This window comes from Rhineura floridana, chromosome 5 (genome assembly GCF_030035675.1).
Source record: "Rhineura floridana isolate rRhiFlo1 chromosome 5, rRhiFlo1.hap2, whole genome shotgun sequence".
Lineage (NCBI taxonomy): Eukaryota > Metazoa > Chordata > Lepidosauria > Squamata > Rhineuridae > Rhineura > Rhineura floridana.
Genome location: NC_084484.1, coordinates 95,335,561 through 95,350,057, shown reverse-complemented (window position 1 = coordinate 95,350,057; position 14,497 = coordinate 95,335,561). Strand labels below are relative to the sequence as shown.

Below are 14,497 nucleotides of genomic sequence, written 5' to 3'. Positions count from 1 at the left end.
TTGATTATAGCAAGTAAGCAGAGTTGGCATGGCAGTAGGGCATTCCAGCAGCCCTTGCTAAGGGAATGTTGAGTCACCCAACAAGCAATTGGGAATCACTCTTGGGAGTTGGCATTAGACCCAGGTGAAGTGCATGCCCAAGTGCCTGAGATCCTGCTGGTCAACCACTGGGGGTAGGTTGTGAGCTGGCTGAGGCAATACCTTTCTCGAGCTAGGGCTGTTGCCACTGGCCACCAAGTACTTCACTAGACCCCTTATAGGAGTCCCCCTTATGTTTGATCCTGACCAAAGTAGTTTCCTCCAAAGTTATGACAGAAGCATGTGAACAGCTTGCACAGCAATCACTGAGGGATAAGCGAAAAAACCTACTCAACCAAAAGCCAATTTGATTGAGAGGAAAAAATCCTGTTCGGCCTTGTCAACCAGTGACCCTGTCAGAAACAGCTCAGTAAGCACTATATCGGAGGGATAGTGGGTGGGAAAGCTGGCGCGTGAAGAAAGAGGCTGGCAGGCAGAGCCCTCTTATAGGCCTGGGCTTGTCCCCACCCATCTGTAGCTCTTGCAGGACCACCCGGGAAGAGAGATTTTTCCCCATGCCTGGAACTGCATTCTGCCCCACAATGGCATCCCACTCTGAGGCATTAGGCTCGCTGCTATGTTTATTTGTAATACAATTTTTAGCAATTAGGCATTTGTGTATCTGCAAACCATAGTTTTTCCATTACTTTTTAAAAGAAAAAATGTGCAGGGAAAATTGATGATCTGGAGGCCAAGCCTGCAGGATGAAGATAGGGGAGCAGGGAGATAGATGAAGGTAGAAATGAGTGGCTGAAATGTGCAGCAAGATTTTTTTTTAAGTGTTGGCCCTATGTGGGGGGGGACCATCTGGAGTCTGCTTCTGGAAGTAAAATGTCTTAGGCCAGCGCAGAGTATCAAAGCTTCATCTTGGAGCACCCACAGGTTACAGATGCTGAGGGACAGAGTCAGCACCAGGTATTACTGGGCCCTTGGGCACCAGACTGCCATGAGCCCAGGTCATCGTGGTGCTCCCCAACACCCTCCAAGCAGCTGGCACAGGCTTAAATAGGCTCAGCAGCTCCTCCTCCCATGTCACCACATCTTGGGAGATGGTAGACATGTGCTTGGGAAATGGTAGACATGTGCGTGCTAGCACACTGACACAGCAACACAGGAGGTAGGGCTCCCAGACCTGTTCCAGCTGCTTGGGGGGGCTGTTGCCTGGGAGGGTGGATCCTCAATCTACAGCAGTATCAGCCTGGCCGCAAATCACGGTCTGCAATCCGATGCTGCCATGGATCATAGAATGGAAGCTCCACCCTCCCAGCCCCAGACTAAGGAGGGCCCCCTCTGGGCTTTGGGGTCCGTGGGCCCATACCCAATCTGGCCATCTGTTGATGCCAGGCCTGCTGAGGGAGGCTTGCCAAAATCACTCATAGATGTCCTTGCTCCATTCAGATGACAGGACGAGCCCATCATCATTGCACGGTAGCCAACCTCAATCAAAAAGTGCAGAAGTCCTGCAAATTGTCATATGACCTGTTTTAAAAAACCTTCCATGTATTTAGGTACATTAATCATCTAAAGATAAAACAACATTTGAGAATTAGCCACAGAATAACTTGCAGGTATGAAAGCACCTTCAGTTGTAACCCCTGGAACCCTTAATAGTTTAAACAGGTTGCCTCTCTACATCAAGCACTGCTGTTACATAGTTTGTCTGAAACAACATAACATCCTTGTATAATATCAGCCTGTCTTGATAAACACACTACTGCTGCTGACATATTTTCAATTATTACCTGTAATAATCTCCAGGTCATTCTCTAAAGTGCAGTTGCTTGGTTGTTATACATTTGATGAGTTGGCATTATATGTTGCTTTCTTCTATACCTCTGCTTTTCAATATCAATTCTATTCTCTGACATTTTTGAAGTTCCTCCTAGTTTGGAGGAGGGGGGCAGAATCTGTAGGTTTAGTGATTGTTCTATCTCACTCTCTCCCCCCCTTTTCTGCATCAGTATTGTATAAACATCTAAAGTCCTGTTTAACATCTAAAGAGCTGTCAAGTTTCTATGTGAATACCTCCTTCTGCTCTATTCTTAACACTATTCATTTTCATTTTGAAATATGTTTTTCAATAAATTCAATGGCTGTTATAAGATATATGGGTCTCTAGCAGTGCAATCAAAAGTAGGTTTATTCAGAAGCAAGTCCCACTTGTTTCACTGGAGCTTACTTTGAAGAAAGAGTGCTTGGAACTGAAATCCTAAATGTGCTGTAAACGTAATCTCAGTAGAGTAAGTACCATTGAACACAATAGACTTTACTTCTCTCTGAGTAAACATGCATAGGATTGTATTGTCAGGGTACAAAGCACTTTTTATTTGATTTGTTCAGTGATTTGTTTTAGGTATTTTTATCCTGCCCGTCAAAATGAATTATCTTCAAAACGAATCACCAAGAAAGCATACACTAGAAAATAAAAATACAAAAGCAACTAAAATGAATAAACAATATCCTATAAACTGCAAAATAGAAGGAGCGTAATCTATAGATCATAAATAAGCATAACATCATCAGTAGAGAAAACTAACCAAATCAAAAAGTCTGGGTAAAATAAAAAGGGCACCAGAATCACACCAAAGTAAGTGCCAGGCAAGTCTCTTTGTGGAAATCATTCCAAAGCTAGGGTGCCACCATTGAGGTTTTTTTACCCCCTGGTAGCCTTCTGTTGTACTCCAGGCTAGTGCTGTGTTGATAATTTTTTAAACCATCCTCATTCAATTACTAAGAAAAGAAACTGCCCTCAAAAATTATCAGAAGATTTTGGCAAAATTTTGGAAGGTGGGGTGCAGGGTTTTTGTCACACATACCTTACTTTCAAGGTAGCCAAGGGCAGTTTGTGAGTATCTTTTCTTTACTTCTACAAATCTGCACTCTGCATCCTGCTCAGGTACTTGACCTGAGTTTCCTGAAAATCCCACACCATCCTCAACTGGGATTTCCTGTAAGCATGGAAAGGTGGAGAGACTGCCTCTGTGCACCTGACAGCTCTTGTGTGTGTGTTTAAATGAAGTCTTTTTACTTTTAAAGATAAAAGGAAGGACTATCCTTAAAGACAAAGTCAGTGAGTGCCCCAGCTTCAGGCACTTGGTAACCAATCTCCCCAACTTCCCAGTGCTTCAATATATGCTCAGGGGAAGTCAAGACATTGAGGTACCTTCTACCAGAGGGCTTTTTCAGATCAGAAAGTGCAAGCAGCTGGGGAGACTGGCAAACAACAGAAAAAAACCCACACACTTCCTCTGCAACCTTGCAACAATAAAGCAAGCTTAACCCTCTACCACCAAAATTGTAAAGAAATGCTCAGGTGCCTTGAGAATGAGACAGAAAAGTGGAGTTCTCTTTTTCAGGGGAATTTCATGTTTGAGAAATTGGAGGGCAAGTTGTGGCATAGCACTACTTCAGACAGCAGAGGTACCCAGAGAAGAGCCTCTGCTGAAGACCTTAGTGAACAGGCAGGCGCCTATGGAGACAGGTGAACCTTAGGGTACCTGGTCCCAAGTCCTGAAGAGCTGTAAAGGTCATAACTAGAGGCACCTCTAGAGAACCTATTTATTGGACCTTCATCCTGATTTGTTTGCACAAAGCTTGCACAGAGGTTTTATGGTAGCTACCGTTTATTGAGCATTCATCCTGATCGGTTTGCATGGAGTTATACGACTTCCTATTAATCAATTGCTATTCCATACTTTCTAGTGTATTTTCCTGTCATTTTCCTTACCATAAAAAGTCTAGTTTTTTTCTAAGTGGGTTTGCTACATTAGAGCGCCAGAGGACTTTAATCCTCTTTCATTGCACAAACCTAAATTTGCCAATATGTGGTTGAATCCCTTCTAGAAAATACTGACAGTTTCGAGGGGACCCAGGAACTTGTGCTGTTTTAATGTTGTTGAGAATATTGTTGATTTAGCTAGCCACATTGAATTTCTTAGGGAAATTAGATGGGATATAAGTTATTGAAATGAATGAAGCAACAGCATAATATAACTAAACTCTACAGGCATCTAATTCATCCTCACAACAATAATTTGAAATAGGCTGTACCAGATTCACTCAGCATATTCATAGCTATGGTATAATTTGAACCCAAATTGCAATCCAGTACAGTATTGACTGAATCCTGTGCACATATCCGGCATTTCCTTTTTCTACTAAACCAGCTGTCTTCTCTTGAAAGATAAATTATTGTTTTGTACCCACTCGTGCTAGTACTACATACCTTTATTCCTAGAGGTGCGTATGTATCCATTATTTTAGAATTTTCAATCTGTGGGAACTTCCCCTCTTCTTTTTTCTTGCTCCTTTCACCCTTTTATAAAATCCAGGCATGTATAGTTCTTAATTAATAGGGGCCATATATTTGCTTGAGAATGGAAAGTGTATTTCACTGACTATTAAACTACAGTGCTTAAAAGCAACATTATGAGGATGTTTTGGAAAATAAGAGCAAAATGGATCTTCCCCCCCACTGCATATCACAAATTGCTGTTACTTTCCAGAATGCCCTGATGGCATGCTGATGAAATGCCCCCCTTTTGTTTACCTATAAGCAATATGCTTTTGGCTAATCAGGAGTTTGGATAAGCTTCAGTGCTGTATTACAGAGAGTTTGAGGGAACAGAGGTAATCTATGCTGAATTCAGAATAACAGGAAATTGATGAAGCATGATGAAGGTTTGGGGATGGTGCTTCAATGTAATTGTTCTTTTAGGGGCTAAAAAAGAGTAGCATAGCTTTTCTAAGAATACAAAATCTGGAGTAATGTGATTCTAAGGTGATTACTATGAGATTAAAAACAACACCTGTGTTTATACTGCTGAGAATACCATTTATAAAGGCTTTCAGTCTTCATACTTCAGAACATAATTTAGGCTACAATCCTATACCTACTTACCTGAGAGTAGGCCCAATTGAAATGAATGGAACTTTCTTCTGAATAGACATGTACAGATTGCACTGTCTTTATCAGTAAATATATGTCCCCTTTCTTTGAAGTAGTTCACAACACCCACAGTAACACCATAGTTAAGGACAAAAGGGATACTGAACTAATCTTTTATCTTCTCTATAGTGGTGACTCTTTGCAAGTATTGATTAGATGAGGATGGCCAAGGTTATCTTCTTTGTTAGAAATGCTCTTTTTAAAACTCCTGCTGTTTGTGTGGAATTTGGAATATCCAGCTCTGGTATCCTACATCTGAAGTCCATTAGTTTTCCATTATTTTATTTTATATTTTTAATAGAAAAAGAGGAATTGTTCCAGAATTTGCTGGTGCAGGTGATCGAGCAATTCTCCAGGTAATATTTTTATACAATAGTTTTAGTATAATAATTGTTCTTGTATTCATTTCTATACTGCAGTCCCCAAACAGCTTACTTTGGAATAAATACACCAGTTTCTGTCCCACTGTTCTGCATATTTAATAGGGAATGCATAAGACATTTAAAAGTTTATACAGACTGGTCAAGAAGGGAAATATGAATTAACTGAAGGCTGCAATCCTACACACCCTTCCTTAGAAGAAAATCCCACTGAACCCAGTGGAATTTTCCACTGAGTAAACATGGACCTCATTCACTGGACTTTTTTTTTCCTCTTGTAACTGAAAAGAAATAGTATTCATCTATGCTGAAAGGATCTGCGTTTTGCAGAAGAGATGCAAAATATCTATTTTCCTGATCTTAATAAGAATGTTCCACTCCCCAGCACCTTAATGAGTCACTTACATAATTGCAAAAGAAATTGCTTTAAAGTAACGTAGATGAAACCACAGAGAAAGCATAATCAGTGTAGCTGGAATCAAGAGCAGGTGATTATGCTAAGCAAGGAAACATTGATGTGCACTTACAGACTTTTTAGAATTGTAAAGGTGTACATCCCAATGCAGACCACCATGTGTACAGCCCAGCAAATAATAGAACATGAGGGATATAAGAATGGGATCTGTGGGCTGGTGCCAATTTGAGAGTATTCTGTCAACCTATCAGGCTAGTATCAGTTCAAGTTCACTCTTTATCTGCTAGTCTCTGCTTTCACCAATCCATTTTTTCCCCTTGCAAAACATATTGATATTAATATTGATCATTTTCAAGGAAATATCAATATTTTAAAGGAACTATTGATATTTTGAAATATTGATAAATGAAAGGAAATATCATAAAATTATTGTTCTAAATATTGATATTTTAGAGACATTTTCTTAAAAAAATCCTTTTTGAAAATAGCTGCAGAAGAGCGCTACATAAAAATCTGATCTGCAACAATAGAGAATGAGTGCATTAATGGAAAATTTGGTACCAAATCTGAATTGGGTAGAGTTCTAGCATATCCCTAGTGGACTACCCCATTTATTACATGAAGGGAAACTGCATCCCATTAAAGGAGGCAGCTCCACATGGACAAAGATTTCCCTCCATTGAAATGAATAGGGAATGCTTGTCAGTTCTGCTATTTGTACTTAGGAATCCATTTCCTGTAGCTGATCGCTAAGCTGGGGCAGTAGCTTATTACCTTGGCTTCTGCCCTGACTGAATTTTTTAAAAAGGTATCTTTAAATGTACCCAAAGATTGACTTTTTATATTATTATTTTTTCCATCAACAGAAGTCAGGTTTTTCATAAAATTACTTAATTGTTCAACTATAAAAAAATATGTGCATGCATTCCTGTTTACATTTTTTCTTCTTCCAGGGTATTTAAAATCGATGAGCTGAAAACTGAAGTAGTTAATCACTTGGCAATGCTGGAGAAAAGAGTTGAATGTGAGTGTCTTTTTTCACATACGCAACTGAAACCTGGAATTATTTTGTGTCAGTATGAGAAGGCTGCGTGTCCTGCAAGTACAGATATATCTCTTTATGAGCATTTCTGCTGCCTTCATTTTTTTGTGAGATACAAATCTGGATTAGGGAGGGAGAAGAAAATATCTACAATATAGTATTACTCTTGAAAGAAAAATTCTCTCTTTACATTCTACATTATGTGGTTAGAAAGAATATCCTAAAAGAATCAAGTATAGACTCACCTCCTCTAATTGCACGCTATTCATTAATTAATCCAATCCATCAAACTGGAAAGACTCTCAAGTCCCAAAGCTAGGTTTAGGCACCTGTGTATCCTTGACAAAGGCCTCAATCTACATTCACACTTCCTCCTTGATGTCTGCCTCCTCCATCACCTAACTCCCATGTGCGTCTGAAGGTAATGCTTTCAGGCTTCACCTTCATGCTTCCTCTCTCCCACCTGTGTGCCTCCTAAATCTGTTCTGGTTTTTTTCCCTGTAACCCATTGGAGCAGATTTGGGGAGTGGAGAGGGGGAGAAGATCTGTATTAGAGTGTGTATAAAGCCTTACACGGTGTGGGACCGCAATACCTTGTGGAACGCCTCTCCCGCTATGAACCTACCCGCTCACTTCGTTCAGCATCTAAGGCCCTCCTCCGGGTACCAACTCACCAGGATGCCCGGAGGACTGTTACTAGAACTAGGGCCTTTTCTGTGGTGGCCCCTGAATTATGGAACAGCTTACCGGAGGAAATACACCTGGCGCCTACGGTTCTTTCTTTTAGGCGTCAGGTTAAGACCTGGCTGTACTCCCAGGCATTTTAATGTTCAATGTTTTATGTTTAATGTTTTAGTTTAATGTGTTCCTTTCTGTTACTGATTTTATTCTATATTGTATTTTAATCTCGTCTTGTACACCGCCCAGAGAGCTATTAGCTATGGGCGGTCTAGAAATGAAATGAAATAAATAATAAAATAAATAAATGCTGCTTTCCCAGATAGAAAATAAAAACACAAAGGGAAGTGTGCTTCTAAGGGTTCCTCCGGACTGGTGTTTTATTGCAGATGTATTTTGCAACATGTTCTTAACACAAAAATAGTGCATTAGTGTGTGGTCGTTTTATTAGAAACATAGACCTTGCAAAGTTGCCTTATACTTGGTCCGTCTAGCTCAGTGCTGTCTACACTGACTAGTAGTAACTCTCCAGGCAGAGAGTCTCTCCCAGCCATTTCCCAGGAGATGCCGGGGATTGAACTTGGGACCTTCTGCATGCAAAGCAGATGCTCTACCGCTGAGCTTCTCCAATGCTACCACATTATTGCTGTCCAAAGGGGCTATAGTGCAACAGAAGAAGGACAAAAAATAAACTAGAATGTTTGCTGTGTAAAATGTTTTGGGATTTCAGCAGGAAATTACAGAATATGCACTGACTACTGATGAAGCATTGTGACCACCCCAAACCTTTCACAGTATTGAAAGTGGGATCATGTGTGACGGTCCTGATAGTGACAAGAGCACAAATCATAATGCATGTGTACCTGCCCGGGATTTAAGATAATCTGCCCCGGTCTCCTCTGCGTGCCTGGAGTGAAAGACGTTAGACTGACAGGCACACAGGAGAGAGCTTTTTCAGCTGTGGCCACCAAGCTTTGGAACACCCTACCCCAAGAAGTCCACTCTGCTCCCTCCCTGATGGTTTTCCGGAGACTTCTGAAAACGATCTTGTTCTGGAGAGCCTTTGGGAGGGACTGAAGGTAGAGCCTGACACTGATTTTATGATTTTATGCCCTCTATGTTAAATTTTACCCTTGTAGCCCCCTTTAGTACCACTCCGTATATATATGTGTATATATATATTGTATTTTATGTATTTTAATTTATTTTAATGTTTTTGTGATTTTCTTGTTTACAATTTTATTATGTATGTGTTTGATTTTAGTTTTGTAAGACGCACTGAGTGCCCTAGAAGGGTGGGATAGAAATATTTTAAATACGTAAAATAAATAAAAATGACTTCTGGAAGGGCCCTAAGTACCAGTTGCTGGACAGCAACAAAAAAGAGGGCTATTGCACTCATAAACCTTTTGTAAGAGAGTCAGAGGCATCAGGTTGGCCACTGCAGGAAACAGGAGGCTGGGCTAGACAGACTGTTGGTTTGAACAAGCAGGGCTCTTCATTTGTTCTTAATCATGTTCTGGTTCCCTAAGTAATAGACAAAATTATTTTACCCAAGATTTATTTATTTATTTAATTTGTATCCCACCCCTCCCCCCAGAAGGCACCCAGGGTGGCAAACAAAACACTAGAATCTTTAAAACACCTTAAAAACAAAACACCCTTAAACACGTCTTAAAATCATCTTTAAAAATAAATCTTTAAAACATATTTTAAAAACACCTAAAATTCCAACACAGATGCAGACTGGGATAAGATCTCTACCTAAAAGGTTTGTTGAAAGAGGAAAGTCTTCAACAGGCACTGAAAAGACAACAGAGATAGCACCTGTCTAATATTTAAGGGAAGTAAATTCAAAGGTTAGGTGTCACAACATTGAAGATGCATTTCCTGTTGTACAGAATGGAACTCCAGTTGATACTGTATCACATAAAACCATGTCTAGAATCTAGGGCAGGTGGCCTATCTGTTCAGAGGAGAAACCAGACGTATTGATCACATTTGTATCCTACTATTATTCCAAAGAAATCAGAGAATCATATATGGGGATTATTCCATTCTGTCCTTATGTCCATTCTCTGAAGTAGGCTAGAGTTAGAGGGAGTGACTAACTCAAAATCACCCAGTGAGCTTCATGACTGCATGGGAATGCAAATCAAGGTCTAAACTCAAGACTTTTCTTGGTCTAACACTCTACCCATGCTGTCTCTCATTCTTGTCTATATCCAGGACTTCTGTAATTTTCTTTTATCTTAAACTTATCTCAAACACAATTGTGTGGAGCAATTCCATATGTAAACTGGCTTCTCACGCACTTTCAGAAATGTTCACTATGTTCATACAACCCTTCTTCTTGTGGTTTGTGTTGATGTAGTAAGAGTTATGCAAATTGTGCAGGGAGATGTTTGTCTACATAGATGGGGGTGGGGTCTTCACTTACCCCATATTTCCTCATTTTGGATTAGAACTTGAATGTTCCCGTTTCCTTATTTGCTCAGAAGAAAAATGACAGTAAAATTATTGTTTATGATTACTCTGCCATAATAGAACACAGCTCATTTTGTTAGAATGACATCATGGCAATGTTACCTTTGAAAAATACAGTGTAAAAAACTCACGCTGAAAAGGAGGGAAACTGTGGATGTCAGCCACATTTGGCCACTGAATTTCACCACCATACAAAATATAGGCATATGTGAGAAATAAGTTCTTTTCTAAAGCAGCTGAGATGAAAATGGAAAAGTATACTTTTAGGAGTTAAAGGAATAATAAGACAACATATGTGTCACAGTTTAACAGCCTCACTTTGATCATGAACCAAAAGCTATAGTAATAATATTTGTTTATTATTGTATAATAATCAAAGGTCATCATAATGTAACATTATTATTAAATAATTATTAAAACAGTTGTGTATTACAAAAAATAATCTAAAGGGAAAAATCATTGTTAAAATATATTTTCAGCACTTTGGCAATCTACAATATAATCCTTTGGAAATATTTTGCTTATAAACAGTTTATAATATACTTAACATTGAAAATACATTTGAAATACTTAACATTTAAATCAGAATTCAGTAATTAAAAAAAATCAGAGAAGCTAACCAGTACACTTGCCTTTTTACAGGGTAGTAATTAGTTTTTCCATGAAAGGTACCTTCCTAGCTTGGAAAGGCTGTTCAAGTTTCCACATATATACTAAGCCCAGAAGACTGGAAATTGCTAACACTATCTCTGTTACCTCTATGCCTCTTTATGAATTTATGCACCATGGACAGAAGTCTGTAACACCTGAAAGATTGCTCCAGTTGTTTGGTGCCAGCCACCAGGAAGGAGTGGTGCCTCTGAAGATTGCCTCAATCCCATTAAGAATCTCTTGCTGAGCAGCTTACAGACATTATGGTGTTAATGCAGAAGCATTTCCAGTACCTTTTTATGTGGAGAACATAACATGAAAGTTACTATAGATGTGGGGAACAATGTACCAAGAATAGGTTAATATATAACCTCTGTTCATTTCAGTATGGCATTCCAGTGCAAGCCTAATAGTACATCCAGCTGGTTCTTTTTTCATGCATACAATCATTTGCTACTGATGATCACATGAAGAGGGGCATAGTCCACACCACACTGACCTTGTTCACCCACAATGCTAAGCCAAATCATGGCTTAGCATGAACCAGCAAATGTGTGGGCTCCCTGCGGGGAGACTGTGGCCAATTGGCTCCTCCTCTGGTCGTTCTGCTGCCGCACTGCATTGAACCAAGCCATGGTTTGGCTTAGCATTACATACAAAGTGGGCCAATGTCTCTCACAGTCTATCACAACTTGCTCTTCTTTAGCATTCCGTTTTAGGAGGGAGGGTATGAATGAGTGGGGTGTGTGTGAGAGAGAACTTGCACTTCATTAAAAAGGTAATGACTCCTGAAAGTAGAGGGTTTGTGAGGAATGAATATTGACACACTAATGGCAAAAATAGCTTGACATGATAGCAGCACTCAGTCTTTCAATCAAACCTGAATCATAAACATGTATTTTCATGTTTACACTCTTCTGTTTTTCCTTTTTACAATCTTCTGTTTTTCCTTTCCTTTCTTCATCCACTCATTCAAATGCAGGAATTGCAGCTACACATATTACAGTAGCTTCTTTTTATATATATGGTTAATGCTGCCTCTGGAGCAGTTCTGCTTGACTTGCATTCCACACCACATGGGAGGAGAAGGATATTGGCCATTATATTATGAGCAAATGAATACCAATAAAACAATAATAAGTTCCTTTACGTTTCCTAAGCATCGGCTTGTGTGCACAAGCAGTGAGTGCAGCAAACAAGTAGGCTGTGAAATTATCCTACTGGGAATGGTGTACACATAAAAAACAGCACTGTCTTAAGTCTTGTAGCATGCAGATAGCTGAAAAAAGGCACCCATGCATTCAAACTGCACTAAGCTTTCAAGGCAACATGAAATGTAATTTTTTGCCACCTGGACACATAACATATCAAACTTTTTGCCTTGTGCCATACATATACAAGAGCAGGATTTCCTGCGCTGTTTTCAAAACCAGCCTGATTGCTTGACATTTAAAGAACCATATCATATTTTGAAGTGATTAACGAGAACTGAAATTACTTTCCAGTTCCCAGTTTGGGATTTTTTTTTCTTTCATTTTCTAGGGTAAGCTTTTCACAGCTTCTTCTTTCATGTCACCTTTTCATTTAAAAAGGTGTTTTAAGCCCCGCAAAACAGGTTGGTCATTCACAATACACTTATAGCACTTTTTATTCTTCACATATTATTGCAATAGTTTTGTCTGGTGATTCCATCTATTCATATTCTAAGGGAGGCTCTGAAAAACACCAGAAAGGCTAAATATTGCTGTGTGCTGCTAAAAAAAAAAAGGGACCATAACTGTTTTTTGTGATCTTCTAAAATAGTGTTGCTTTTAGTTATTGTTGATGTTTGTGGCACCTGCCTGCAAAGGAACAGGTTTCAGATTAGAAGGACCATTAAGTCACTGGCAAACTTGAGTGCCTTTTGAAATTCTGCACAATTGCTGAAATAAGATCCTTCAGGCTTCTCCATGGTAACCCCCCTATTGTTTCACTTTGTTGACAGTGGAAGGACTGAAAGTAGTGGAGATTGAAAAGTGTAAGAGTGACATTAAAAAGATGAGGGATGAAATGGCAGCAAGAAGCACCAGGTAAGTTCTGCTTTTGTTGCCTTCCAAGAGAGATTTCTGCATTAAGACTTTCAGTGCAATCCTAAGGTTTCATGAAATGGACTGCCTTCAAGTCGATCCCGACTTATGGCGACCCTACGAATAGGGTTTTCACGGTAAGCAGTATTCAGAGGGGGTTTACCATTGCCTGCCTCTGCGGCTAGTCCTCCCCAGCTGGCTAGGGCCGGCTCAGCTTGCCACGGCTGCACAAGCCAGCCTCCTTCCTTGTCCGCAACTGCCAGCTGGGGGGCAACTGGGCTCCTTGGGGACTATGCAGCTTGCCCACGGCTGCACAGGTGGTAGGGCACGTAACCTCTGAGCCACTCACTGTGGGGCTGATCTTTAGCTGGCCCTTGACACCTAGGAGACACGAGCGGGGATTTGAACTCACAGACTCTGGACTCCCAGTCAGGCTCTCCTCCCCATTGTGCTATACAGTGCTATAAGTATGTGTTTCATACTTGAAAGAAAATCCCACAGAGTTCAGTGGGGTTTACTCTCCCAGGTAAATATTCATAGAATTGCAGCCTAATAATTGATACATGGTAATACATGGTGTCCTGTGTTTTTCTTTCTTTCTTAAGACTGTATTGTCTGCTGGAATTAATATCAAAAAAGACATGCTTGTTTTATTTAAAAATACATGGCAACTTAATAGTTAATGAAGCTCAGTCCAGATGACTGGAAAAATAACTCTCATAGGGAAAGATTAACATCTTGGTTTCCCTATGTTTACCCATCCAGTAATAATGAATTCTGGCCTTAGTTTTATGCATACAACAAAAAATTCTTCTGCCAAGAAAAACATTTGTTTGGTAAGAGACTCTTGTTTAAATGGACCTACTCAGATATGACAAGTAATCTGAGAAAACATCACAGTATACACACAGGAACTCCTCTTATTATGGTCTTGTACTATGCAAGAATGTGCATGTTATATTTTAACCAAAAAACAAGGTATTTCCTTTTCTGCAGAAGCAGCTAATTTACTAATCTGATATATTACCAAGTTTGGAGTTGTAATTAAAACAGCAGTAGAAGCAATCATAGCTTGCTATGGTAGGCTGCATCAAGTGGAACATCAGACCTTCCCTGTCAATAATGTTCCTCATTAGAACAAGTATGTCAGCAGCTAAAACATGATTAAAGTTGTTAATAACAAAAGATAGTAGAAAACAGTTCAGAACCCTGATACAGAATTGCTGGGTGAAGGTATGACTACACCGCAAACTTAACTGACTTCACTGTCATGACTTCATATCAGGAGCTTTTCATGTCATCGGTTTCAGAAAATAATGTGATATAGTCTGCACTGCATTTGATTGCTTGTGCTTCAGTATTTGAGGTTTCTTGCCAAAAGTTTGCATCTCACTAAAGAATTGGGATGGATAAAACTGTCAATTTCAGTTTCACTCAGTTTCTCATTTTTCCAGTCTTAAATTCAGCTCTCCACGTTTCTGCAGCAAATGGCTTTTTTTTTTTACTACTCTCGAAAATCCGTCACCATTTTGGAGCAAATTTCTCCTAATATATACATTTCTGTATGTAGGGTTTTTTTACTAATACAGTGTAAACATCTTTTGCAAGCAGTGTTCCCTAATATAATACATTTTTGTATGTTATTCTCACCGAAGTATGCATTTTTATGCACATTTTTATGCATGCATTTTGCAAATTCTGAAGGACAATTGTGTTTTGGTTTGTGTGTTCATTCAAAAAGTACAAATTAGT

General features: G+C 39.5%; 1 protein-coding gene across 4 annotated transcripts in view; it reads left to right on the top strand.

Annotated features, from left to right (window-relative positions):
- PDE9A (phosphodiesterase 9A) overlaps positions 1–14,497 on the top strand; it is a 115,306-nt gene that overhangs the window by 49,820 nt on the left and 50,989 nt on the right. For all 4 annotated transcript variants that reach the window (XM_061627561.1, XM_061627562.1, XM_061627564.1 and 1 more), the window contains 3 exons: positions 5,328–5,382; positions 6,775–6,845; positions 12,664–12,748. In XM_061627561.1, the coding sequence (XP_061483545.1) occupies positions 5,328–5,382; positions 6,775–6,845; positions 12,664–12,748 (211 nt within the window). The remainder of the gene's footprint in view (positions 1–5,327; positions 5,383–6,774; positions 6,846–12,663; positions 12,749–14,497) is intronic.